The 24,360-nt window shown below is 55.2% G+C and overlaps 11 protein-coding genes across 11 annotated transcripts; 5 read left to right on the top strand and 6 right to left on the bottom strand.

Annotated features, from left to right (window-relative positions):
* The first annotated feature begins 343 nt into the window (after positions 1-343).
* IE81DRAFT_183760 (hypothetical protein) lies at positions 344-2,380 on the top strand. Its single transcript, XM_025510724.1, has 6 exons — positions 344-526; positions 604-749; positions 988-1,071; positions 1,179-1,430; positions 1,509-1,797; positions 1,883-2,380. Exons 2-6 carry the CDS (start codon positions 687-689, stop codon positions 2,053-2,055), a joined length of 861 nt encoding a protein of 286 aa, XP_025368339.1. The 5' UTR covers positions 344-526; positions 604-686; the 3' UTR covers positions 2,056-2,380.
* A 332-nt stretch (positions 2,381-2,712) lies between these two features.
* On the bottom strand, positions 2,713-4,607 carry IE81DRAFT_348531 (hypothetical protein; the record flags this gene model as incomplete). Its single annotated transcript, XM_025516272.1, has 4 exons — positions 2,713-3,516; positions 3,598-3,710; positions 3,799-3,990; positions 4,202-4,607. 4 exons carry the CDS (start codon positions 4,605-4,607, stop codon positions 2,713-2,715), a joined length of 1,515 nt encoding a protein of 504 aa, XP_025368338.1.
* A 1,291-nt stretch (positions 4,608-5,898) lies between these two features.
* Positions 5,899-6,611, top strand: IE81DRAFT_283276 (hypothetical protein; the record flags this gene model as incomplete). The annotated part of the gene is made up of 2 exons (XM_025511561.1): positions 5,899-6,200; positions 6,323-6,611. Coding segments are annotated over 2 exons (591 nt in total), but the record flags the coding sequence as incomplete, so codon positions are not given.
* Positions 6,612-6,987: 376 nt separating this feature from the next.
* IE81DRAFT_348529 (putative PHO88-involved in phosphate transport) lies at positions 6,988-8,338 on the bottom strand (the record flags this gene model as incomplete). Its single annotated transcript, XM_025516271.1, has 6 exons — positions 6,988-7,067; positions 7,162-7,289; positions 7,389-7,525; positions 7,652-7,798; positions 8,167-8,217; positions 8,315-8,338. 6 exons carry the CDS (start codon positions 8,336-8,338, stop codon positions 6,988-6,990), a joined length of 567 nt encoding a protein of 188 aa, XP_025368336.1.
* A 1,035-nt stretch (positions 8,339-9,373) lies between these two features.
* Positions 9,374-10,063, bottom strand: IE81DRAFT_292201 (Der1-like protein; the record flags this gene model as incomplete). The annotated part of the gene is made up of 2 exons (XM_025511944.1): positions 9,374-9,453; positions 9,526-10,063. The coding sequence occupies 2 exons, from the start codon at positions 10,061-10,063 to the stop codon at positions 9,374-9,376; spliced, it is 618 nt and encodes a 205-aa protein (XP_025368335.1).
* Positions 10,064-10,635: 572 nt separating this feature from the next.
* Positions 10,636-11,603, top strand: IE81DRAFT_183586 (hypothetical protein). Its single transcript, XM_025510723.1, has 2 exons — positions 10,636-11,157; positions 11,240-11,603. Exons 1-2 carry the CDS (start codon positions 10,792-10,794, stop codon positions 11,477-11,479), a joined length of 606 nt encoding a protein of 201 aa, XP_025368334.1. The 5' UTR covers positions 10,636-10,791; the 3' UTR covers positions 11,480-11,603.
* Positions 11,604-12,017: 414 nt separating this feature from the next.
* Positions 12,018-12,980, top strand: IE81DRAFT_292220 (Pre-mRNA-splicing factor 3; the record flags this gene model as incomplete). The annotated part of the gene is made up of 2 exons (XM_025511946.1): positions 12,018-12,424; positions 12,506-12,980. Coding segments are annotated over 2 exons (882 nt in total), but the record flags the coding sequence as incomplete, so codon positions are not given.
* A 315-nt stretch (positions 12,981-13,295) lies between these two features.
* Positions 13,296-14,742, bottom strand: IE81DRAFT_348526 (putative short chain 3-hydroxyacyl-CoA dehydrogenase mitochondrial precursor; the record flags this gene model as incomplete). The annotated part of the gene is made up of 5 exons (XM_025516270.1): positions 13,296-13,495; positions 13,583-13,695; positions 13,818-13,962; positions 14,102-14,520; positions 14,609-14,742. 5 exons carry the CDS (start codon positions 14,740-14,742, stop codon positions 13,296-13,298), a joined length of 1,011 nt encoding a protein of 336 aa, XP_025368332.1.
* Positions 14,743-15,770: 1,028 nt separating this feature from the next.
* On the top strand, positions 15,771-17,434 carry IE81DRAFT_183307 (GroES-like protein). Its single transcript, XM_025510721.1, has 2 exons — positions 15,771-16,055; positions 16,175-17,434. The coding sequence occupies exons 1-2, from the start codon at positions 15,996-15,998 to the stop codon at positions 17,237-17,239; spliced, it is 1,125 nt and encodes a 374-aa protein (XP_025368331.1). The 5' UTR covers positions 15,771-15,995; the 3' UTR covers positions 17,240-17,434.
* IE81DRAFT_183381 (hypothetical protein) lies at positions 17,435-20,093 on the bottom strand. Its single transcript, XM_025510722.1, has 4 exons — positions 19,645-20,093; positions 18,907-19,557; positions 18,213-18,828; positions 17,435-18,143 (listed from the first exon to the last, which is right to left on the bottom strand). Exons 1-4 carry the CDS (start codon positions 19,970-19,972, stop codon positions 17,630-17,632), a joined length of 2,109 nt encoding a protein of 702 aa, XP_025368330.1. The 5' UTR covers positions 19,973-20,093; the 3' UTR covers positions 17,435-17,629.
* A 1,195-nt stretch (positions 20,094-21,288) lies between these two features.
* On the bottom strand, positions 21,289-22,668 carry IE81DRAFT_331063 (glycoside hydrolase/deacetylase; the record flags this gene model as incomplete). The annotated part of the gene is made up of 5 exons (XM_025515222.1): positions 21,289-21,657; positions 21,727-21,746; positions 21,834-22,016; positions 22,105-22,191; positions 22,284-22,668. 5 exons carry the CDS (start codon positions 22,666-22,668, stop codon positions 21,289-21,291), a joined length of 1,044 nt encoding a protein of 347 aa, XP_025368329.1.
* Positions 22,669-24,360: the final 1,692 nt, after the last annotated feature.

Below are 24,360 nucleotides of genomic sequence, written 5' to 3'. Positions count from 1 at the left end.
CTCGATCGATGGCTGCTCTCACGATTGTCCTTCTTCAATGTCCGCGGTCGCTGAAGGAGTCGTGACCGCATGAGTTCCTTAGCTTGAGCCAAGCACAGGCACAACTTCATGCTATCCGTGCTTCCGTGCTTGAGGCTGCCGTGGACACAGCGGCGTGCTCGAGTGTTGAGTACTTTTGAATTTCAAGTCACGAGTGGCGAATCCCGATCGAAGCGAGGTTGCAAGTCCCGTCACGTGATTCAAATTCGAATATTCTCGAGAGACGATGCGCCGGACGCACATGACTCGTGACGCTCCCTGGCCCTCTGAGAGCCAAATTTGATAGCAACAGATGCTCTTGTCCCACCACCACGCCATCGTGCTACCTTCGATCTCGAAGCACATTGACCACGCCAGCAATAGACCTCATTTGAAATATCCCTTCGCAAGAAGCACAACTCCAGCTCAGAGCAAAGATGTCGGACGCACCGCTGTTCGATCCAACATTGAAGAAGAAGAAGGCCAAGAAGCAGCTGGACCTTTCAGAGCTGGACGCATTGGACGATGCTGCTGCTGCTGCTGGAGCAGCAGCTCCGGCTGCTTCTTCCGACGCTTCGGCAGCAGCAGCTCCTGCTGTCAACACCACCAACGACCTGGCTTCGACTGCCGAGGCTGCCCCTGCTGCTCCGTCCGCTGAGGATGAAGATATGTTTGGTGGCTTGAAGAAGAAGAGCAAAAAGAAGAAGGCTATCCCCGCCGATTTGGACTTTGTGAGTCCGATGAGCTTATTGATCAAGGTGATGGTACTCTTTCTGTAGTGCGCGAAAGAATAGATGAGCCATTGGGAGCCTTGCGGTCAACGTGTTGCCCGAAAGGTCATGCAAATGTCGGGCCTCTTTCTTGCAGTTGCACTGCGCTGTCCTTTTTCACAGTTGATTCCTGCACTCTGCGTCAAGCATGGCACTGTAGCGTTTCTTGCTAACACTCGCTTTGCTGCTCACATCGCAGGACGCGCCCGCACCATCAGCTGAGGGAGCACCCCCAACAGAGACGACCACAGCTGCTGATGGCGCCGAGGGCGGCGATCTCGACGTGAGTCCCGCCATTCACAGGGAGAGCGAGCCAAATGTCGCCACGTTCTGCTCTATATCGCGCGCACTGATTTTCTGTCGCACCCATGCTGGCTGCAATCTGCTCAGTTCGGAGACATGAAGAAGAAGCCCAAGAAGTCCAAGAAAGCAGGCTTCGATTTGGAAGCTTTCGAGAAGGAGTTGCAGGATGAGGGCGCGAAGACAGGCGCAGCTGCAGCGGATGGCGCGGATGGGGCTGGCGCTGATGACGAGGATTTGGGCGATGACCCTTTCAAAGCAGAGGATGGAGAGGAAGATGTCGAAGCTCGCGAGGTGGTGGAGACTTGGCACGGCACTGACAGAGACTACACGTACCAAGAGGTAAGTATAGTCGATGAGCCGCAATCTGTATGCCATGCCTGTTCAAGATCACTGACTTCCTCTCTCCTGCATCTTTAGCTGCTCGGTCGTGTGTTCTCCACCCTCAGAGCCCAAAATCCCGCCTTGGCGGGCGAGAAGAAGAAGTACAGCATCGTACCTCCTTCCGTCACGCGTGACGGATCCAAAAAGACCATGTTTGGCAATGTGGTGGAAATTTGCAAGAGAATGCACAGACAGCCAGAGCACGTCATCCAATATCTGCTTTCGGAATTGGGAACGGAAGGATCGGTGGACGGCTCTCAGAGACTCATCATCAAGGGACGTTTCCAGCCCAAGCAGATCGAAAATGTGCTTCGAAGGTACATTCGTGAGTATTTCGGTGTTACGCTCAATTTTTCGAGGTGCCTGTGGCTTGTTGCTAATATGACTGCCTTGCACGCTCGGGCTCGCAGTGGAATACGTGACTTGCAAGACCTGCAAGTCTCCCCGGACCATTTTGAAAAAGGAAAACAGGATCTTCTTCATTGCTTGCGAGGCTTGCGGATCTCAAAGATCCGTCACCACCATCAGATCCGGTTTCCAAGCTCAGACTGGAAAGCGCTCAAAGATGCGTGCTCAAGCCTGATCTGGACCAAATGTTGGCGGTCTTCTGGAAAGAAGAGATTGGGGACACCCGTACGCGACGCTCAGAGTCGAATCGCCTCTTGGCCCCTCGACTGGCCCAATATGTACTGCTCATGACCGAGCTAACACATCGCCATTGCTGTCCCTCCATGCATACATCGAGCGTTCTCTCATTATTTTGCGTTGGAATTTGCGTTCTTTTCTTTTTCCTTGTTTTTTTCCTTTTGACCATTTCAAAACCGAGTACCAAGCTCACCCAACTTCGAGCACACCCATGTTCCTGGTGAAGATGATGTGACCAGGCAAGTGGAAGGTGCACACGATCACGGGGCACTTGCATTGACAAAAGCCCAGACCGGAAATCAGCTCGGCGTGGGATCTGAGCGCCAAGACATTTATTGAAAAGGTAAAGGGTGGTGGAAAAGAAGTGTGATGTGGAAAGGGTAATGAATGAAGCAGGCTAGGTTGTAGAGAGATGAAAGGCCTGCTGATTACCAGAGGTCCGTGGAACGAAATGAAGCTCGAGGGATTTTACAAACGCGATCACGAGCTCTTTGCCTCATTGCGTCTGAAACGAAGCGAGGGGAGCACTGGAGTGCTGCGCTCGATGATCCTTCCGCCCGGTTTCGCACTTTGTTAGGGCTTACGCCTGCATCTTTCAGAGCGCAGCAGCACCTCGACCAGCGATAGGCCTACCGTGCATCGTCGTGTTGCCAGTCGAAGCAGTAGCAGAGCGGGATGTGGAAGACGCATGCGCCGAGCTATTGTTGTTGTTGTTGTTGTTGTTCGCGCTCGCGCTCGTGTTAGCAGCTCCACTTTGCTGTACACCATTGGAAGCTTCGTCGAACGCGCTTGCCCCTCCAGCTGCAGTCACTCCAGCCCCAACACCGCTGGGACCCCTTGCTGCTACGCTTCCAGATCCAAGTCGGCCAGTTTCGAGTTCCTGGAAAGATTCCGGTCTCATTCTCATCCACCTCATCCTCGGACCGGATTTGGCAAGCTCGGATACCCTGAAGCCATAGATTCTGGGTGTGTACAACCGAGAAGCTGGAGTCTTGGTTCCTAGGAGCTTCGGATCCAATGTACCGCCTACAGCCGCATCTGCAGCCTCTCTTGCTCTCTCTTCTGCAGCTTCCGGGCTCGCCGAGCCGCCCACTATGTATTCTGGAGGGCTGCTCTGCGTGTTAAGGCTGAGCTGATTTGATCCTTTGGGCGCGATTGGGCTTGGGGCCATCTCTCTGAAGCTCTGAAAGAGCAAATGAGGAAACGTGGTCCCAAAAAATGCTCCATCCACTCCATGAAATCTGGAGCTGGGTGGACTGTAGTTGTCGATGCAGTTGGGACAGAACAGCTTGACCGTATCTAGGCCGGGCAAGTCGGATCTGCCGCATGGCAGGACAGGGTGCGAATGACAGAATACTCTGGGGCAGTAGCCAAAGTGTCCTGCTTCGTACTTTTCCGCCTGCACGTCGAGAGGTGCACATGTGGCGTAGCAGTCAGCACTACGAGCTGCATGCAACAATGTTTCTTGGAAGTGACTTACCATTTGTGAAAGACCTTGCCTAGTCAGAATGAACCGCTGATGAATGAGCCCATAAAGCAATTCGGCACTAGACTCGACGATGGAGACGTCCGGAATTTTCAAGCTGTCTTCCTCTAGAACGTGGAATGGCGAGGAGTGGTGTGGGGCAAGTGAGCTCATTTCCACATGGCGATCAAAACGCCAAGTATCTAGGTCACTCACGAGGCTCAACATCCAGTATCATTTCGAGCGCCTCCTTGTAGAAAGGAACGAGCGCATTCAAGCCAGTCAGATTGAAATCATCCTCGATAAATTCTTCGGCCACCTCCGCAAAGTACTCGTGGCCAGGCAAGCTGCAGAACCAGCTGATCCAGGTCAGACTATCGGTTGCAGAAGATGTGATGGATTCCGATTCTGGTGAGAGTTGGTAGAGAAAAGCGGAGGTGAGTCAAGAGAGACTTCATAGTCAAGCAGGCGAAAGTTGCTCTATTGCCTTTTCTTTTGCAGAGCGCCAGACGTCACCAGAGGCGGTGAGGACTCATCACAGGAACCTCCCTCGTTTCCTTCCACAGCCTAATGAGGATGGCAGCGCAGGACACACCGCTGCACGATCATTACAGCTCACCATATAGCTCCTCATCTAGACCCAATCGAGCTTCTTCCTCCGCCAGGAGTCTTTCCTCTTCGTTCATCTCCTCTTCCTCTTCCTCAGGCAAGTCATCCACCCCAAGCGCCACCTCATTCGACACCTGATTCTCCTCTCGAGCCAATCCGCTCCTACCCGCACCTGCGCCATTCCCACTTCTACCTCCGTTCTCTGCCCACTCTCCCTGATCGTGCCCTTCTTGGGATCTGTGATTGTCCTGTGATGCTCCGGTCACGCCTTCAGCCCCAACCGACTCTTCCACCAAATCCTCTTCCATAGGGTCCTGTTCCTCTTTGCCTCCTCCTGGACCTGCCACGTGTGCACCCGCTACTTGGGCAGCTGAAGCTCCTCTCGAAGTCGATGCGCCCGCTTTGGATGTCGGCATGGTCGCTGTTGTGCGATGGTACGGGCGCGCTGGCTGGACCCAAGAAGGTGCAAAGGGAAGTGTGCGTGTGCAGCTTGCCGAGAGCTCGGAGGTGGCAGCGAGACCGGGGCACAGGTTCAGACGTGTCCTCGAGCAGATTCGATCCGATCGCACGGTGAGATGCCGAGTCGAACTCAAGCGCTCCAATTCAACCGGCCTTGACTATGTAGCAAAGTGTGTGTGCGCCGCAGAATGCAGGATCAAGTGTGCGCCTTGTATTCGGCGCTGATTCGCCTCAGCGCTTTGAGCGACGTGTTTTTGGTGGCGGGCGGTATCCTGTGGTAGCGCAGCGCGGTGTGTGCAACGAACGAATGTTGGAGAGCCTTGAGTGTACACGCAAGCGGTGTAGGTTGAATGTAGGCACCGTAGAGGAAGGACTTACGAGACAGTCACGAGTCGCTGATGGTAGAGGCGTGGTGAGCGATGGTCGAAGGCACTGTGGGGCGTTACAAGTAAAGAAGCAACAGCCGTCGTGTATTGCGGTAGGCGTGAGTGCACTTAAGATTCTTTCGAGACTTGCATGGCCATCCAGATTCTGAGGTTTGATGACACGACTCACGGCCGACTTTTCTATCAGAATCACGATTACCGCGGTGCTCAAGACCGCAAAGACTCACATCAATAACTCGATCGCGACTCTGCATCCACGACTCACGGCGCGGCTGATCCTGACGCTGCTGATGCACGCTGCACGCTGCTGCTGCATGCATGCTTGCTGACGGCCAGGCAGGTGTCGACCGCAGAGATCCCACCCGCGCGCTCTCAAACGCAAACGCACACCGAGCGCCAACATATGATGATCACGAATCAAACATCAGCCTTGGCCTGCCTAGCGCGCCGCTTACTTGTATATTCACGATTCAACAATTAGAATCATCAGCCTTAATTGATGCCACCTATCTTGTACGTACGCATTCCCAATTTGAATGCACATCCTTGATCCTTGTTTGCTCAACTCACTTTCCACCTTGCATTCTTGATTACATATGGGTTTATCGAGTTATTGAGTGTTTATTCAAATGGAATTTTTGAATGTGAGTCTTGAGAGGTACGTCGCGCAGACACCATCTCTTTCATGATCGTTCGATCACTTTCTCGGTTCCTGAACTCAACACTCTGACTCATCGACGCTTTCCAACTACTTTGCGGTCTTGATCTCACTTTCTTTGCACGACGTCCATCTTCAAAAGGCTCAATAACGACCAGTTGACCGACAGGCAAGCAGGCAGGCATGACTTCGCCTCTTCCCAAGGTATGGTCCTTGTGGATCTGGGACAAGCACTGTACGTTGATCTATCACTCGGATTATGCCAAGTCCTACACTTCCGAAGCTCCATCCACTTCTCGACAAGCGCGATCAGCAGGTCTGACATTGTTGCCCGGTGTTAGTAGGAATGTCCAGTCAGGAGGTGGTGGTGGGGGTGGGACTGCTCAGACGGAGAGTAAAGCTGGGGGTGGTGCTAGTAATTCCAGACTACCTTTGGACGAAGAGGGAAAGCTGGTGTATGGTGTAGTGTTCAGTCTCAGAAATATGGTCAGGAAATTGAATGGTCCGTGAGTACGAAATGGGCAGAAGTGCCTGTCCTCTGGCGTCATAGAGGGCAAGCTCAGGATGGCATGTAACCAGCAGCGATGGTCGTCGATAACTCATAAAGATGAGCGGATTTACTTTGCAGGCAAGAGACATTTAATTCCTACACGACGCAAGCCTACACTCTTTCCCACTATCAACTGCCCACGGGCTACACTCTAGTGCTGATCAGCGATCCGGTCAGCCGACCAGGTCTCAATTCATCGGGCGCAGGTGCAGGCGCAGGAGGTTCGGGTCGTTCGAGCTTGTTACAGATCGCCTCTGGACCTTGGCAAGAATGGGTGGTCAGAAATCCGGCCGTTGCATTGGAAAGAAGCGGGGAAGAGAGGAAGAGAGGAATCGACTCGGAGGGCTTTAGACTGGCTACGGAAAGAGGTGAGGGGCGGCTTGACGATCAAGTGGATTTGGGCGTGCGACCACGTGCGAATGTTGGACTCATCGTTCCGCACATGCACCTCGTCGCTCGCATACAGTGTTCGCCCAGAACAAATTGGCAGCGCCTAGCAATGCGCTGTGAGCGATCAGGATGACGGAAAGCTCACGCGGTGATTGGAAGTGAGGCCCTCGATAAGCGCCCGACGCATCAAATCGCAAGTCGGTAGGAGCGTCGCGCCTGACAGGTGTATGTACAATAGGAAATCCATGCCACAGCATGATCTGCACGTATCCGGCACGAGGATTGCAGACGGTCAAGATTTTGGCTCGATCAAGGAAAGCGCACTTCGCTCCATGCTACAAGGTCGAGGTAGTCTATTCGTCCTTCTTGCCTCCTGCCTTCTCGGCGGCCGTGATGGCAGCCTTGTCCGTGGCAGGGCCAGGCGCTGCCATGCCTAGAGACAAATGGAGGCAGCCAGCAGAATGAGGGTGAGCACACCAGTCGGCTTGTGCGGCATTGTCTTTCTGCAATCCTGGCGGCGGACTCACCGAACATGCCAGGAGGAGCCTTGAAGGGCCTCTTGAGCTCCCCGGTGGCCGGCTGACCCCACAGCCAGATCCTGGCTTCTTTGCTCTCCAGCGCATTCTTGATAGGCAGGATTGATTGGATGACCAGGCTATTCGAAAGGCAAGGCGCAACGTGGGGATGTCGACTTAGCATGGGCAGCATGTAGGACGCGAGAGCAGACAAGCTGCGAGCAAGGCTAGCAACTCACGGGTTGGTGTAGCCCATGTACAAGTGCATGAATCCGACCATGATCGTGCCCATCAATACACCACGTGTAGCCTTGCTGCACTCAGAAAGATCGTACTCCCTATGTGTCGTGGTGACCAGTTCTCCTGGCTCTTGAGACTGCGCAGGGCAAAAGACAAGCGCGATCAGTATGGTACTTTGAGGAGAGTCGGTCATCGCAAGCTTGCATCTTCATGCTTTACATGCAGAGCTAAACCACAGGTGATCCGCGCATCCGACACTCACCATGGGGGACTTTGGATCAACATACTTCAACACTGTAAGATCGTTTGCCTTTTTCACCCGCAGAGAGATGAAGTAGTTGATGAGTACGCAAAAGAGCTGAGCAGCCACGTACGCTGCTCTCGCGTATTGGATGTATTCCGGCTTATCCTGAGGTCCCCAAAAGATAACAACGATCAGCTCACTGTACTCGAGATCATGCGCAGCGCACTCCCTGCACCGCAGGCTCTTGATCAATGCACTCATGTCTCGACTTCGCTTTCGAGCCGAGCCAAGCGCTCATCCGTCGATCCCCCCCCCCCCCCCCCCCCCCCCCCCCCCCCCCCCCCCTCCCCCCTCTATCTCTCCTGCCTCCTCGCATGTGTATCCCCATTTGGCACATCGCCCGACAAGCGCACCACGCCATGGTCTTCACATAGCCAGCCTTGCATCGTTGACTGAAGCAGCATTTGCAGCCTTCTGCCAATCACCTCCCCGACCGGAGCTGGCAACAGTTCCGAAAGGTGCCATACACTCACATCAAAAGGAATACGTTTGGCAACCTGCATGGCGCCAAACATGAACGCGAGCTGTGTTGGACGAGGCAAAGGGACTACCGTGAGCATATTGCGACACGCCCGAGAGCAGCGATGTTCAGGATTGCATCCTGAGATGAGTGCGACTCACGTTCATGACAGCTGCGGACGACATATTGGGCTGTGCTTCCAATGGGTGCGGTCTGGGGTGACGAGTCCGGGAGCTGCTCGAGGAAATGTGCGTCGAACCTCTTGATCGACGCTGTGATGGCTCGGTCAAAGTGTGATGTTTGCTCCAGTAGGAACTCGAGATGGGTACGAAAGAGGGTGAGGATCTGAGCGTAACTCCACAACCGCCGAGAGAACGGAAGAATTCAAACTTGATAGACTTGGTGCGCGGCTGCTTCGCATTGGCGCACGCGCGGATTCTGGAACGTCGCCGACGCTCATCTGCCTGCGCAGTTATCGCTGATCCACAAGACGCGCGGCAACGCACGCACACACGCACGCACGCATGCGTCCAAGCGTTTGGTTGCAACTGCATAGAGCCACGTGGACCCCTGCTAACTTCACGTTGACGACCTTCTGAAGGTAAATCATGGAACAACTTATTAGTCGGAGGATGGGCACAACTTATCGGACTTTGTCAAGTTCACATCGCGAAGTGTCTGCTATGTTACACAAAAGGGAAACGGAATGCGTGTAGGTGACTAAGAAGTAGTACGTGCGCGTGACATCCGGGCGGAGTTGTGATCCACATATTGTGCTGCTAGTTCGGCCTCGACACGTATCCTAAGAAACGTATCTACCAAGGCATTGCCCACCTTTCCTTGGACTGGCGAGACGTGTCCAGACCACAAATCCGCTAGCTTGGTCTTCTAACCGGCGGGTGCCGGTGCAACAGCAGCATCCCCGCTCGGAGTTGAGGTTCGCTCTGCTCTTTCCGCCTCTCTCCTCTCCCTAGCTGCTTCCGGGCCGTCGATCAATTGCACGCTGTGGGGAGGGAATGGGACAGGTCAATTCGTGTTTGCAGCGCAGAAGTAGAAGGCGACAGACGCAAGGCTGGAGCGCCGGTCGAGGCCAAACAAAGACTCTTTCCGCCAGCTCTCGACTTGCTTCTGGGGATGCGCACAATCTCTTCGTATCCGAAGGCATTGCCTTGGCGCATTTGCTACGCCCGTTCCTCGTGATCCCTGAACATCTCGACTACTCACAGAGCGATTGGTGTTTTCAGCAGACTGATGCCTCCGCTACGAACTTCTCGCGGCCAAATGTCGACCAGAAAGTAGTCTGAGAGATTGTGATGTCCTCGCGTGAGCAAGAGGATAGCTCGTCGCATACGTGGGTCATGTGCGCACTCACAGAGATGACCAACAGCTATGCCCATCAAATCACCAACGGCAGCTTTAGGAGAGCCATTGATGAGCCAGCTGAAAGCCACGAGGGCCCATGGTAGATTGGGGGCAGTGATGACCAGGAGACCAAATAGGCTGAGTCTAACGTGTCTGTTTCTCCTGCTCCACACGTAGACCAGTACGAAAGCCAGTGGGCTTCCCAGAAATGGAATGGGCGTGACGAGTGGGCTGAGCAACAAGAGCGCAGCCGAGCAAAAGATCAGCAGCCAAACGTAGTCCGCCTTCTTTTGACCGCTGAAATGGTTTTCCTCCAACATTCTGCTGTATCGCAGAAAGAAGAAGAGGTGGAAAAAGAAATCGATGGAGAGCGGTCCAAAGTAGACAAAGGTGGTGACCAGGCGCCAGAGTTCACCTTTGGAGAAGACGAGGTGAGGAGAGAACCATAGGGCGTAATGCGAGGTGAGATGAATGTGCTCGCATATTGCTAATCCCACCGCGCTGAAAGCCCACAGCCGGGTAATGGGAGGCAGACTATCGAGATCCATGGTGCGATGCAAGTGCGTGTCACCCAGGCTCCTGCCTGCCAAATTTGTGCGCTGTGCGACCAGCTCAGATCGAGTGCCCCAGTATCGGCACAAGACAGCTGCTCCGGACTACTCTGCTAGAGGGCTGAGGAAGGATGCAATCATGTGCACCCCGCTGCACACCTACTTCCTTACAGTTTGGCGCGGGAGCACGGCTCTCATCCAGCTCGCCGGCGATGAGATGGCGGTCGGTGCGAGTAAATGTCACGCTTAGGCTGGCAGCAGGCTACTTGGACATTGACGCCTGTATACGCCAACTACACCAGGTGGATTGGATGTTGGCGCAGATGTAGGACGACGATTGTGAGTCAGTCAATCATCAAGAGTCAAGGTGACGAGGGTCAGATGGGAGGAGCATGCGTTCACGATTTCCAACTCGGGGCACTAGTCCAAGAGCTCCACGTCCGTTGTAAGGTCGTCGAGTGCATGCAACTGATCAATCACGTGATGCGGCGAGCGTACAAGTTCGTTTCGTTGCTGCTGAGGTGTGCGCCTCTCGGCGCTTTTTGAATCGCGAATCATGGCTTTTGCCGGCTCAAATCTACCCATTCACCCCTACTCGACTCTCTCAAGAACTCTTGGTCAAGCTTCGAGCATCAGAAATTGGCTCTTGATTCGTCTTGCAACAGAAACGGTACGCGTGTCAGTTCCTCCTTCGTTGCTGCAGCGTACATCGCGAGCACATCAAGATGCCTCCCACGAAGCGGCCAGCTGACACGCCTGCCCCAGGCGATGAAGCCGCTCGAAGAGTGTCCACCTCGACTCCCAAGTCAGCCGAAATAGCAGCTAAATTGGCCGTTGCACAAGCTAAGATTGCAGCTTTGCGAGGAGGCGCGGGGCTTGGTGCAGCGGCGGGGCCAGCAGCAAATGGCAATGGGAACGGGATCAGACCGCCAGGCCTCCCACCTCAGGGCACGCAGGCACCACCTGTTTTGGATATTGCGGCCATACAGGCGAGAATCAGAGCTGCGAATGCTGCGCGTGCTGCTGCTGCTGGTGGTACCGGTGCAAATGGGGCGGCTCAGGCTGCCGACGTCAGGTCTGGTGTGGCAAGGGTGAGTCAGAGTGTCAGCAGCCTCCAACGAGCCGCAAGTACAGATACTGATCCGCCGCAAGACCTTGGCTTCCCACAGGAAGAGCGACCGACAGGAATTCACCCTCTGCTCATGGCGCGGGCGGGCTCGTCGAGCAATGCGTCTGGTGCTGCCAACGGAGGAAGTGCTGGCGCGTCGAGCTCCACCGCAAGCACTTCACGTAACCCCTACGCTCATCGACAAGCTGGGCAGAACCTCCCCAAATTTAGCAGTGTTGGAGCAAATGCTCGATTGGGCGGCTCTGGTGCGGCAGGCTTCTCTTCGAGCGTCGGCAGCGCACTGAGTTCACTCGATGCCCCGCCAGCAGAGAAGATCAACCCATACATGTCTCATACCCAACCCTCCGACGGAGCAGGCGCAGATTCTGGCCTATCGGCATCTAGAAAGTCGCAGCATCGCCCTTTGACCTTTCATAGGCCAGGAAGGCACATCAAAGAAGCTGAGGAACTTAGGAGGGAACACAAGCTTGAACAGCTTAAGCTAAGGATTCAAGAGTCCACTCGAAAGGCCGGATTGGAGGAGGGCCTCGAAGGGGAAAGAGCCCTGAGGGTGAGTGCCGCATGAGCTTACGACATGGTCGGCTCCGAACCGATCACATCTCGGACGCTTCTACTGATGATCGAAATGTGGTCTTGTGATTCGCTTCGCAGAAAGAACCTCCTCCTGAAGTCGAGTGGTGGGATGCGGCATATCTTCCCGCCTCCTCCTACGACGCAGTGTCACTTTTTCCCAACGACTCTGCCTCTTCATATGGTCTTCCTCCGCCACTTCCGGAAGTGCCAACCAACGATGCCGCTGGCGTGCTGCTGATCGGCGCAGGCACGCCAATCGACTCTTACGTGCAGCATCCCATTCCGATACCAGCTCCCACCGACAAGATCGCAGTCGAAGCGCGAGGAGTGATGTTGACCAAGAAAGAGATGAAGAAGATGCGGAAGCAAAGAAGAGCAGTGACATTGCAAGATCGCAGAGATCGTATCAAGATGGGACTCTTGCCACCTGACCCACCCAAGGTAAAACTGAGCAACCTTATGAGGGTGCTGACGAGCGAAGCGGTTGCTGATCCGACAAAGGTGGAAGCGAAGGTCAGGAGAGAGGTCGCAGCGAGAAAAGAGGCACACGAGAGAGCCAATAAGGAGAGAAAGCTGACAAAGGATGAGAGGTGGCTCAAGGAGGAAGGCAAGAGACAAAAAGACGAGATGAAAGGTGTCTTTGTCAGTGTGTACAAGTAAGTGACGATCTGGCTTCGTGGGGTTGCTTGTTAGTCGAGAAGCAGAATCTGATCCATTCCCTCTTCCCTGCGATGCAGAATCCTGCATCTCGCGTCGCCTTCGCACAAATTCAAAGTGCGAGCCAATGCGAAGCAATTCGGTCTCACGGGGCTTTGCATCTTTCATCCTTCATTCGCGTTGGTGGTAGTGGAAGGAGCAAGCAAAGGGATGAAGGGATACAAGAGGCTGATGACGCATCGTATCAACTGGAACGATCCCGGACGCGTGCGAGGGGAAGAAGCGGACGAAGAGGAGGAGCCGGACGAAGCGCAACATGTTGGCGGCTCGACGCAGCAACATCAACAACAATCACAGCTGGAGGCTATCGACTGGAGCTCGAATTATTGCTCCCTGTTGTTCGAGGGACCCATCAGGGAGAGATTGATCTCAAAAGGCTTCGTTCTAAGGAACGTCGAGTCGGATGCGGAGGCCAAGGAGGTTCTGGGCCCGAGAATGGAAAGCTATTGGGGACTTGCAAAGAGGGAAGGGGCTGTGGAAGGAGACGTCATCTAGCAGGTTGCATGCCGCAACATGCTCGGCTCGACAATCGAATGCCCTTGTTGTGCTATTGAGACGAGTGCCTGGCGTGAAGGCTCTTGGCGGATCGACACCACTAATTCGTACACATCTGAGCGAAATTGGTCCCTCTTGGATCGTGTGCTCGTACCCCCTTTGTGCGCTCAAAATTGGCCCTCACACGCTCGACACCGATTCGTGCGAATGAATGACCGACCGGACGTATGCAGTATTTCAAACGGCTTTCGCATGAACTGCGACCGCTTCGTGAGCCGTGATGCAGAGCTTGGACGTTCTACACAATAATGTCCTCTACTGCGGATGGAAGCCTCCCTTTCCGCTCTTCTTTCCAGTCTTGCCCTCCTTGACGAGCGACTCGAGCAGCTGAGATTCTTTGACAGCTTCCGCCGAAATCTCCCCTGTAGACACCCTAGAATCTCTCCATCCGCTAGAGATGTGCGACAAGGTGTCCAAGCCGACCAGGTCGGCAAGTTCAAATGGTCCCATTGGGTCTGCGCGACGAGGAAAGGAGAATGTGTCAGAGAAGAGAAAGGAGAAAGGAGTGGAGATGCCGGAGCGATTGGACACCGCGTGCTTACATCCGGCGCCAAGCTTCATGGCCGTGTCCACGTCCTCCTTGGTAGCTTCTCCTCTCTCGACCAGGCGAATGGCTTCGAGCATGTATGGAACGAGGAGTCGATTGACGATGAATCTGCATCGAATCGTAGCGCAAAGATGGAATAAATTTCTCGATCATCCGTCCACCTCGGAGCATGCTGCTTCGTGGCGCCATGCGATACATTGCGCAATGCATCGGCTGGACCGCAAACTCACCCGGGAGAATCGACGCAGCTGACGGGAACCTTGCCCATCTTCTTCGCGACGGCAGTCAAGCTCTCAAAAGCGTCTTTAGAGGTCTGGTCTGTCTTGACGATCTCGATGAGCTTCATTTGTGGGACAGGGTTGAACGCGTGGAAACCTTGTGGAAAGGCGCGAAGCGGGACACGCACACCGGCAGGAGCAGTGAGTCAGCCGAGCTGCCGAGAACACTTGCAGTAATGAGACGATGGCGCTCGCATCAAGCATTGACAGCGACCAAAGTCTGCGCTTCCACTTACCGCCAAACAATGCTTTCCTCTCCTCGGAGATGGTCGCAGCGACGTCCTTGATGCTCAAGCTAGAAGTGTTGCTGGCAAAGATAGCGTCCTTGGGAGCCTTGCCATCCAAGAACTTGAACAATTCCTGCTTGATCCCCACATTCTCGATGATGGCTTCGATGACCAGATCCGTCTCCTTGACTGCTCCAGCCCCGTCCGTAGAGACCTTGATGCTATCCACCACCTTTTTCACAGCTTCAGCTTGCTCCTCTGCCGATTTGTCAGCCATGGACTTTTTGAAGATGCGGGTGAGAGACTTGGAGATGATGCTTTGACCGCCGGCTGTGGCTTTCTCGGAAACGTCGGCCAGCGTGACGTTGTAGCCTCCCTTGTGAGCCAAAACTTGGGCAATACCTGCTCCCATGAGACCAGCTCCGAAACTGCACGGATCGAGCGCAGAGTGAGGACGCGCTACTGTTATGAGACCCATTCGCTCGCCCAAGATCGAGAAGGAAGCTGCGCACTCACACGGTCACATTCTGGACTTCCTTTTGAGCTGCGAGGGAGGTGGAGAAGTTTCTCGCAGAGAAGCCAGTAGGCGCTCTAGTAGCAGCAGAACGCAGCACCGAGGTACGCAGTGGGGTTGCGACAGATGAGATCATGACTGACGAGAGGGTTCGATTGCGGTGGAAGAAAGTGTTGGCTGTGTTTGGTGAGCAAGATCAGTGAGCACGACAGACAGCGTTGCGAAATGAACGCTTTTGGCCTATGTTTCTTCGCAGCAGCAGCAGCAGCTGATCTGACTTGACATGGCAGCCCGCTCGAGTCTTGAGTCTGAGTTGGATGGCAGCTGCTGCTGATGAAACGTGATGCCATGGATGCTGCTGCTGCTGCTGCTGCTGCTGCTGCTGCTTGCTGTACGGCTCGATTCAGCGCTGACCGGTCGGCACGCTCGAGTTCCGTCTTGCGAAGTCCGCCTCCACCCGAGCTGCTGCTGCTGCCATCGGGACTGTCGGGGTGCACGGTTGCATGCCCGAGGCCTTGTGCAGCAATCAGCACGAGTCGTGCAGAGAAAGAGTCACGACTCACGATCGAGTAGTAGTCACGAGTAGCGGCCTGATGTGAATAGAGCCATCAGCCACGCTTCGCAATCACACGCGCGGCATATCACCCGCCACACCATCTTTCCTTTCACGATTGATCTCGATTTCTGACCATTGAGCCTTGCTTTGCACACGTGATCTCTCGGCTTTCTTTCCGTCACCGCTGCATATGGCGCCCCGCCCCCGCCTCTGATCCTCTCCTCGCCGCGGTCTGTGCGGCTTCGGTAATCTTTGATTTCTCCACAGCAACTGCACTCACGGAGATTTGCCAACATATGTATGCGGTGTCAGGTGCTGATGGAGCGTAAATTGCTGTGCTCTTGACTGCACAAGCAGCTGCTGCGATGCGCGAAGCCAACATTTCCCCAGTCACAAGTGGAGCCGCACACGACAAGGTGTTGGATCTGTACGCAGAGAGAGAAACAGAGACGTATTGCTTGCAATGCGCCAGACCACGCAAGCATTCAGACACAGCACTTCTCGCGAGATTCAGGCCTTGACGAGCTTTTGAGACCTGCTCCGTCTTGCCTCATGCATCACGGCCCGACCAACCGAGATTTGCGGGAGTAAGAGGTATACACAACAGAGCACATGTGTGCGGGGGGGACGAGGAAGAGAGGACCATCGATGTTGGTTGTGGACACACGCAGGGCGGCTCGAGGTTTCTTAAAAGCTTAGTTAGTCTGACCAGCGCTCACCTCGCTTCCCCACCATCATCATCTCAAATCCTCGTGCCTAAGTCAGAGATTCACCGTTCCTCCGTCCCTCGGCTTCTCACGAGACACCTATCTACCCTCACACCTTCTCACAACATGGCGCCTGCTCTAGACTCGTCTGCTTCGCAGCAGTTCAAGGAAAATCTTACTCTTGTGGTGAGTGACCAAGCGACACTGAGGCGCAATTCTGTTTGCCTCGGTCCTCCCGCTGGCTGGCGCTTAGCGATTTAGCCAGTGCTGACTCTGCGAAATTGCGCTCCGCTTCTCTTTGCTAGGCCACGCACGAGAAGAAGTTGGAGCTGAAGAGGTCCGCTTGCCCCAAGCCCGGCCCAGGTCAAGCCCTTGTGCACGTGCGAGCAACGGGTGTATGCGGGTCAGACGTGCACTTTTGGCAACATGCTGGTCTAGGACCTTGGAAGATTACCGATTGCACAGCTTTGGGTCACGAGTCGGGTGGAGAAGTTGTCGCTGTGGGCGAAGGTGTGACCAACGTGTCCGTGGGGGACAGAGTGGCCATCGAGCCTGGAGTTCCGTGCGGAAAGGCCACTTGCAATTTTTGCTTGACTGGCCAGTACAATCTCTGCCCTACGGTCGATTTCTACAGCGTTCCTCCCAAAGATGGAACGCTGACGCGATACCACGTTCATCCTGCCGGATGGTTGCACAAGGTGCCCAAGAGCATGAAGTGGGCCGAGATTGCTCTGCTCGAACCTCTCAGCGTCTGCCTCAGCGCTACTCTACGCGCCGAACTAAAGCTGGGTCAACCGGTGCTCATCACCGGAGCTGGTCCCATCGGAGTGGTGCAGCTCTTGTGCGCAAAAGCTTCAGGTTGCTCCCCCATCGTCATCACAGATTTGTCCTCTGAGCGTCTAGACTTTGCCAAGAAGCTCGTACCTTCGGTAAACACGTATCAAGTGGACACCAAAAAGGACGCCAAGACTGCTGCTAGAGAGATCGTGGACGTCTTTACCAACGCTGCCGATATGGGCGTTCAAGTGATGCCAGAAGTGACGATGGAGTGCACAGGTGTAGAGTCTTCCATCCACACTGCAGCCTACGCAACCCAATCAGCAGGCCTGGTCTTCATCGTTGGGGTAGGCAAAGATTTCATCCAGGTTCCCTTTATGGAACTCTCCGTTCGACAAATCACAGTCTCTCATCTGTTCAGATACTCCAACACTTGGCCTAGAGCCATCAGGCTCGTCGCTGGTGGCGTCATCGACCTCTTGCCCATCGTCACCAAGACTTTCCCATTGGAGCAGGCAGACGAGGCTGTGAGGCACTCTGCGGACAGGACCAAGTTCTCTGTCAAGACGCTCATTGTGGATGGAGAGGAATAAGGTGCCAAGCGCCCAGCGCGTCGAACAATACACTTCCAAGGTCAACGCTTCACTTTCGTCCGCTGTCGTCTCGTCCCAATGTCCACGCTCCGATCACCTTCAAAGTTCATGCTGCCGACTCGTGCCGCTTTCACGTGCAGTGATCAGTCAAGCCGCGTGTGCAGACGTGCGTACCGATTATGAAGTGTTTCCATTGTGCTAAGAGGATGCAAGAGTATCGAAAGCCACATCGTCGCACCGCTCATCTTGCGAGTTTCTGCTGCGCACTGTGCGCTAGCGATCCATATATCTAAGAGATGGTCGCGTATCACGTCAAACTTCGCTCACTCGACGCGTCTTCTGCTGCGGAAATTATCGCGACCGCCCCGCTGTTCCTCTTGATGCTGCTTCTCAACTCGCCTGCGCCGCCAGAGAGTCTGCATGAGCCTGTACCACTCCATTCGCATCCTCCGTCGTTCTTTGCACTTCTTTCTGTGCATTCTCTTGCGCAAAAGTGGAAGCTGCCGTCGGCAGGGTCTGCACTTGCGCGCCATCCTTCTCTGCGGGCGCCGAGCCTGACCCACCGCCCGAGATGAGAGAGGTGGCTGTGGCAGCGATTGTGCCAGCGGCACCTGCTGCGGCAGCCGCCGCTGCCGTTAGAGCTGACGGGGCACCGTCGCTCAAACCGTCTGCTGCTGCTGCCCGATCGCTCGACTCGAGTGCCGCTTGACCATCGCTGGCCGAGTTGTTTGTCACTTGAGGAGTGGTTGGGCTTGTGGGACCACTGGTCGCAGTGGAGGCTGCGTTCGATGACGATGACCCGCTCGCATTTGGGACCGCCAATCCAGCACCAGCGCCAATAGAGGTCGAAAGTGGGATCGACAACTGCGTTGCAATCGTGCGTTGTGACGGGGTTCTTTGCATGCTGCGAGCACCGGCGGTGAGCACGTCAGCTTCTTGAAGCGGATGCTCTTGACCCAACAGGCGCACTTACCTAATTCTATCTCCTGGTGCGCCAGGTCCCCCGGACGCAGTTACTAGCGGGCTGCTCTGTGTATTTGCATCCCTGAAGCTCGCAGCGCTACTTCCGGCTCCACCAACAAGCATAGCGTTGGCAGAGTTGAGACCGGTAGCGGAAGCAGGAATGCTTTCCTTACCCGTGCGCATAGACGAGTCGCTGCCCCTTCTGCTTTGAGGAGGTAGCGCCTTGACACTAGCATACGTATCGCTAGAGTTCCGACGTTCTCCCATGAGAGACCCGACGATGGATCTTGCACCGCCTAGAGACGGAGCATGAGCATGCCCGTGTCGAGACGATGCAGCGTACCCTGTTCCCGCACCGATCGAGGCAGCTGCGGTGGAGGAAGCGAGCGTCAGGACCGATGCATTGTCAGGCGGGATTGCGCCAGGAGCAGGATTGTTGGAGGGGTGAGGACGCGAGAGTGCTGGGACCGAGATGAATGGCTCTGAAGAAGCAGGCTCGTCTGCCCCTGGTACCGAAATGGAAGGGTCAACGAACGAGATGACCGGGGTTGCGGAGGCGGCACCCGGAGCTGAAGAAGTAGCATCGCCATGCCTGTGAGTAGCAATGCCGGCCAAAGAGGGAGCAGCTGAATATGGTGGCAAAGGCTGGTGTCAGCTCACCCATGGGAGCATCCGCATTGAGGAGACGTCTTCAGTATACTCACCACCATCACGTCCTTCGTAGCTCATCAGCGTAGTCGGCTTTGTGCTTGCACGACTGTGCTTTCCAGTGTCGGCGGTTCTGGCACCCAAAGAGGGCTCATATCCGCTAGCAGAGCTCGACCCATCCTGCGAAGCTGCTGTAGTGGCGGCTTGAGCGGGCAAGACCTCGTCGCTGACAATTGCGCCGCTCGATTGCGGTGCTTCGTCGCCGTCACCGTCTATGTGACCAGAGTATGCGGTCTCGGCCGTCAGCAGCGGCTCGGTTGGAGCTATCGCAGCAGCTGCAGCAGCCGAAGCTGTATTGGGCCCATCAGCAAGTCCAGCTGTAGTCAAATCTTCCAATGGCTTTGCGTCCTCTCGCAGTTGGGGAACCTCTGCTGGAGCGGGCCCTGCATTATTGCTCTGCGGCGCGCTCGCGATGACGTCTGCAGGCCTAAGCGCTTCCAATGTTGGTAAGCCGCCAATCTGAGGCGGAGGGCTGTTTGACCCATCATTTTGAGGCAATTGCAGCGTTCCAGCAAGATCAGGTGCACGAGAGGCATCAAACCCAAGTCCCAGCGCTGCGGCAGGCGAGGAGGGGGTGACGCCTGATTTTTGACCGACGGCAGCACGATCATTGTTGGAGCTCAGTGGAGGCAAGATTGGCGTGGGCGCTGCAGAAGCTTGAGCCGAAGTGTTGCCGCTGTTTCCAAAGAAGCTTCTGCGAGCTTTGGGTGTACCTTGACGAGAGGCCGTCTCACCTTTCGCGCTACCTCTCCTCGATCGACCAGTGCCTTTCTCGTTGCTCTTGTAGTCCGAGACAGTCGGGTCCGGAGCAGCGCCAGATGGCGTGTGGCCGCTGCTCCTGTGACCGTTTGGCAGTCCTTCACCGCCATTCGTAGCCCAAGGGGAACCGTTCTGTGCATTAGGCGTGTCGACGTTGGACCCTTCAACATGACCGCCAGCAACGTCATCCGACGTCCTGCGACCAAACTTTTTCAGAAAGCGCTTAAACTTTGATCCTGATTGATTTGCATCAGCACCACTTGGATCGCTTTGGCTAGGTTGCACTGCTACATTTGAAGACATGTTGAAGTGCTGGTGAGGTCGTATGCAGTTTCAAGTGTGTTGAAAGCAATGGCTGATGTCGTGGATGCGCTGTTGAGCGGCGAAGGCAGTCGATGAATGATACAAGCTGACGAAAGTGTTGGACGTGGTTGAGAGCACTAAGCAGATGCAAGCGCACAGATCGGTCGAGTGTAATCACCAATGTGAATGTGAATGAGCGTGGTCAGAACGCGGGCGTCGCAGTCGATCTTGATGCTGCCAAGGCACCGCCGGACCAGCATGCAGGAAACACAGGAAACAGCGGCAGGCGTGCCGTCATGCGTCTGTGCGCGATCGAGAAGATGCAGCAGCGGGCCTCGTTGCTGCCCTGTGCTGAGGTTCCGCTGACGACTCGATCGCGACTCACACTCAGACTCCTTTTGACTCGTGACTGCTATAGACGTAGGCGCGGCTCTGAAGCCTTCATGTGCACCATCCAACCTTCTCCACAACGACTAGCCGCTTCCTGCCACTCAAGGCTCACCAGTACGTCTTTCAAATCCATCACCAAGCGGTGAGCTCGCGCAACGAGTCAGCAGTGGACAAAGAAGTAACACTCCCTGCCACATGCGCACGAGCTTTGCACATGGGCTGTCCTGTCTGTCTGCGCGGCCCACTTGGTGGGAATCGCCAATACGAAAAGGTGCTTTTAACTGCTGCACGATGACCCGGCCGCATGTTATAGCGGCCGAGATCCCCACACACCGCGGACGCGTGCTCATGCGACTTGGACTGTGACTGATGCGAGTGATCTCAAGACGAGGAGCAAGCTAGCCAAGACTTGAAATCTCGGCTTGCGTGATAGACAATGCATCCTCCGCCTGCTGCCCTTGAACGGCGCCACATGGCACACAGGCATCCTGCAGGTGTCTGACCTCGTCCTGATCTTGCGTCCATTGAACAGCAGAGCACGCTTGTACCTCTTGCGTCTACAGCCCTCATTGTCACGTCCACGTTTCAGTGGTATCACAAGCAAGCAAGGAGCGCAAACGCGAGATTGAACCATGGCATTACACGAGGGCTTCAAGTCGCTGCAGCGGTGACGCTCGGTGAAGAGAGGATGACAGAAGCAATTGCCGAAAGAAGTAAATCGTCTAAACAGATCGAGTGACGCAGTATGCTAGACGGTGACCGAGGGCCTGAAGGGACGAGAGAGAAACGGAGTGCTGCGTACGCGTGCAACAGCACAAATTATGGTCGGGAATTGTCCAAGTCAATTGTCCGAGCCTCTTCATGCGGCCTGGAGATGCCCCACAAGAGTGGATCGATGGTGAGTCAGGGTTAGGGTTAGGGTTTGTTCACTCGAATTTGCCGGGAGCAGGCTTTCCTACGCAGGTCCACTCGTCGGTACGCTTAGAGCGCTTGGCGGTGACCTTGTAAGGAGCAGGGTGGTGCTTCAAGCATTTCTCCAAAGGCACAGTCTGGATGCCAGCTTGTTTGAGATGTTCAAGACCAGCGGGAACGACCTTGTTGACGGTATCCGCGTGTGTCTCGTGGTTCAACATCAACACCTTGTTTGCCTTCTCAATGCTTTGCCAAATTTTGATCGACTCCGCAGGAGGAAGACCGTCACCGTCGCCGTTGTTCGTGTTCCACTGCACCACCTTGTAGTCGTTGTCTTTCATCAACTTCAAAATGCGACGGTTCGTCTCACCGTAGGGAGGGCGCTGCGAGAAGCAAGCGGGAGGGCGGTCAGTCTCGACACTCGACCAACACCGCGAGGATGTTGTACTCACCAAGTAACGGGGCACCACACCTGTCGTCGATGAAGATGCACCGAGGATTTCGTGTCAGCAAGAGTACTAGCAGTCCATCTACCGATGCACATCTCTGGTACACCCACCCAAGATGCGGTAAAGGGCCTCCTCGACGAGGTGCAACTGTTTGAGGATCTGATCATCGCTCGTCGCAGAGGTCAAGTTGGCATGCGACCAAGTGTGAGAGCCGTAGGTAGCGACGCCCAGGTCCCAAGCCTTGCGCATTTGCTGAGGGTAGGGCTTGTCGTAGATGCAACCGAAGTTGTTGCCTGGTGCGCCACAAAGATCGCGAGCAGGATGTTGGATGGCGTCAGAGAAGCCATTTTCGGACAAGCGTCGATAGGAGCACAATCTCACCGTTGACAAAGAAGGTCAGGAATTGGTTCGCATCCTTGAACTTCTGGGCGAGCTTCAGATGGTTTTCGTAGGGTCCATCGTCAAAAGCTGCAAGGCGGAGCGTGGAGTGCAGGACGACGATGAGCAAAGCGCTAAATAAGTGCCTCCTTGCCAGCACTACTGATGCCCGCAATACGTACTGATGGCGACTTTCTTGCCTCCGCACTGTCCGATACCAGGACCATGTCCGTTGACCCAGGTGGCCGCGCCATCGTGAGCGGGGCCTCCGGCGTCGAATTTCTCAGCGCGACGCTCGAGCTCGTTCAGAGGAGCTTCGTCGCTCATATACCTATCCAAAAGGTGTTCGTAGTGCACCTCATAGTCGTTGGGATCACGCTTGGCCAAGTCTTCCCGGACAAATGATGGCAAAGTCGAAAGGACTTCATCGCGGGCCAGCTGGTGGGCGCGCTTGACCAGTGCGTGGCGCTCGGTCCCTGGTCGCTTGATCATGCTGTCGGCAGTTGCTGGCGCAGACGTCACGGCAAAGGCCAGAGCCAGGCCGCCGAGAATAGAAGCAGCACGCATGTTGATCTAGAGATTCAAAGGCAGCTCCTAGGTATTTGTCGGCGCGATGTCGGATGCTTGGAGCGCGGACGAAAGTGCACAGTCAAATACAGGAGGAGGGGTGGCCAAAGGACGGCTGCGAGGACTTGGGGTGAGGGTTCGGAAGGGAGAATTCTGGGATGAGGAGAAAGGATGCTTCGAGTGATGAGCCCGGGGTTGCGCGAGAGGTGGCTACCGAAAGCAGCAGGACGTTTTAAGTTTTCCGTGCTGGTGTTGCGGGTGTGCTCCAGCTAGATGAGCACACGACATGGGCGACGGTAGGCACCTCTTTACATGCTTGCATGGTCGAGTGCCTTGACTGCATCCATGCTTTTCTCCCCGTTGCATGCCATGCCGGTAGCATACGTGCGTGCTGGTGCTGGATCGACTCGGTACACTCACGACTGCGCGTGGCTGCGCGGAGCCGCAGAGGCCGGTCCGAGGTATAATTAGCCCAGTCATTAAGTCTCTCCGTCGTACGTACCTCACACACACAACAACTCATGGACTCTTTTCAAGTCAGAGCTTTGGCTGCACACCTGGCTAGCTCTTGCCTGTAGACTCGTCTATTGGCAGATGGACGCGATGTGCAACATTCTTGACTTTGATGAGAGAGAAAGTGCGCGCAGAGTGACCTTCAGCCTTCTGATTCGAATCGTGTCTCCGCCGTCAATCAGAGCATTCACGCAGGTATGCAGGTATTCCGGTATGTGATTTGATCGTAACGACCGCCGGCGCAGACCGACCGGGGGCTGGCGGGGCCGTTCCGCCTGGTGCTGACTGCTGGCAGCTGGCCTGCACTTCCCTGCTGAAGGCCTGTCTACGGAAAGGAGATTTGTGATCGATCTTCTTTGAGCTCTGACAGCCGCCAGCGCTCTGACTCCGCAAAGCGACCCTGCAGCTGAGTTGAGGGAGTGCATACACCGTGTCGCTCACTCGGCCATCCTACGTACCGTCACGACTGTCGCTATGCGTGCAGTGGCGCTGCATTTGTGATGGTGATTGGCTCGACCTCGGCAATTTGAAGTCCAGCATGGATCAAAATCAAGGGTTTGCAACCCGTGGCAGGCAGCCATGCATGTTTCGGTGATGATCTGAGGTTTTTGGACCACTTTTTCACTCTCATCAAGATCTGCTGGTGCTGCAGTCACGAGTACAAATGAAGTCGTAATCATAAGCCTGAAGTGAGGCATTCCTTCACTGCGAAAGGCTTGCCACTCGAGCATCATCACGACTTTGCAGCTCAAGCAAGCAGATCACCAGGTATGCATGCACCCTTTCCCAGCTGCTGCAGCTTGCATGCATGCAGCAATAGGCGCATCTTCGCGACTGTGTGGCTTCAGCTGAATTCCAATTTTGCATGCGCGGAAGGGAGCAAAGGAAGGTCAAGCAGGGCGCACGACCGAGTTGCCCACTTGAGCACTGACAGGCCAAGTGCAGAGGGCGCCGTGCTACACGTGCAGCGACGAGCTGCTCTATAGCTTTGAAGGGGAAGAACAACACTCAAACCTCGACTCATCACTCGACAATGGTGGACTTGCGACCTTTTTGAACGTGACTTTCGACTGCAGAAAGAAGAACATCACGAACGCTCATGTTTGATCTGCTCGTTCTTGGCGAGATGGCAGATCGCATTTGCGCTGAAGGACGGACCTGCTGCTGCATGACCGCGCG

This window comes from Ceraceosorus guamensis, assembly GCF_003144195.1.
Source record: "Ceraceosorus guamensis strain MCA 4658 unplaced genomic scaffold IE81scaffold_47, whole genome shotgun sequence".
NCBI lineage: Eukaryota > Fungi > Basidiomycota > Exobasidiomycetes > Ceraceosorales > Ceraceosoraceae > Ceraceosorus > Ceraceosorus guamensis.
Note: the sequence above shows the minus strand (reverse complement) of the source record. Positions and strands in the feature narration are given on the sequence as shown.

Excerpts from the sequence above, each read along its gene's own strand:
- IE81DRAFT_183586 (XM_025510723.1), top strand. The coding sequence starts at position 10,792 with ATGCCTCCCACGAAGCGGCCAGCTGACACGCCTGCCCCAGGCGATGAA. Across the intron at positions 11,158-11,239 it reads TCAGGTCTGGTGTGGCAAGG|AGCGACCGACAGGAATTCAC; the intron begins GTGAGTCAGAGT and ends TCCCACAGGAAG.
- IE81DRAFT_183760 (XM_025510724.1), top strand. The coding sequence starts at position 687 with ATGTTTGGTGGCTTGAAGAAGAAGAGCAAAAAGAAGAAGGCTATCCCC. Across the intron at positions 1,072-1,178 it reads CCGAGGGCGGCGATCTCGAC|TTCGGAGACATGAAGAAGAA; the intron begins GTGAGTCCCGCC and ends CAATCTGCTCAG. Across the intron at positions 1,798-1,882 it reads TGTGCTTCGAAGGTACATTC|TGGAATACGTGACTTGCAAG; the intron begins GTGAGTATTTCG and ends TCGGGCTCGCAG.
- IE81DRAFT_183307 (XM_025510721.1), top strand. The coding sequence starts at position 15,996 with ATGGCGCCTGCTCTAGACTCGTCTGCTTCGCAGCAGTTCAAGGAAAAT. Across the intron at positions 16,056-16,174 it reads AGGAAAATCTTACTCTTGTG|GCCACGCACGAGAAGAAGTT; the intron begins GTGAGTGACCAA and ends TCTCTTTGCTAG.
- IE81DRAFT_183381 (XM_025510722.1), bottom strand. The coding sequence starts at position 19,972 with ATGTCTTCAAATGTAGCAGTGCAACCTAGCCAAAGCGATCCAAGTGGT. Across the intron at positions 18,829-18,906 it reads CTACGAAGGACGTGATGGTG|CTGCTCCCTCTTTGGCCGGC; the intron begins GTGAGTATACTG and ends CACCATATTCAG. Across the intron at positions 18,144-18,212 it reads GCACCAGGAGATAGAATTAG|CATGCAAAGAACCCCGTCAC; the intron begins GTAAGTGCGCCT and ends CGGTGCTCGCAG.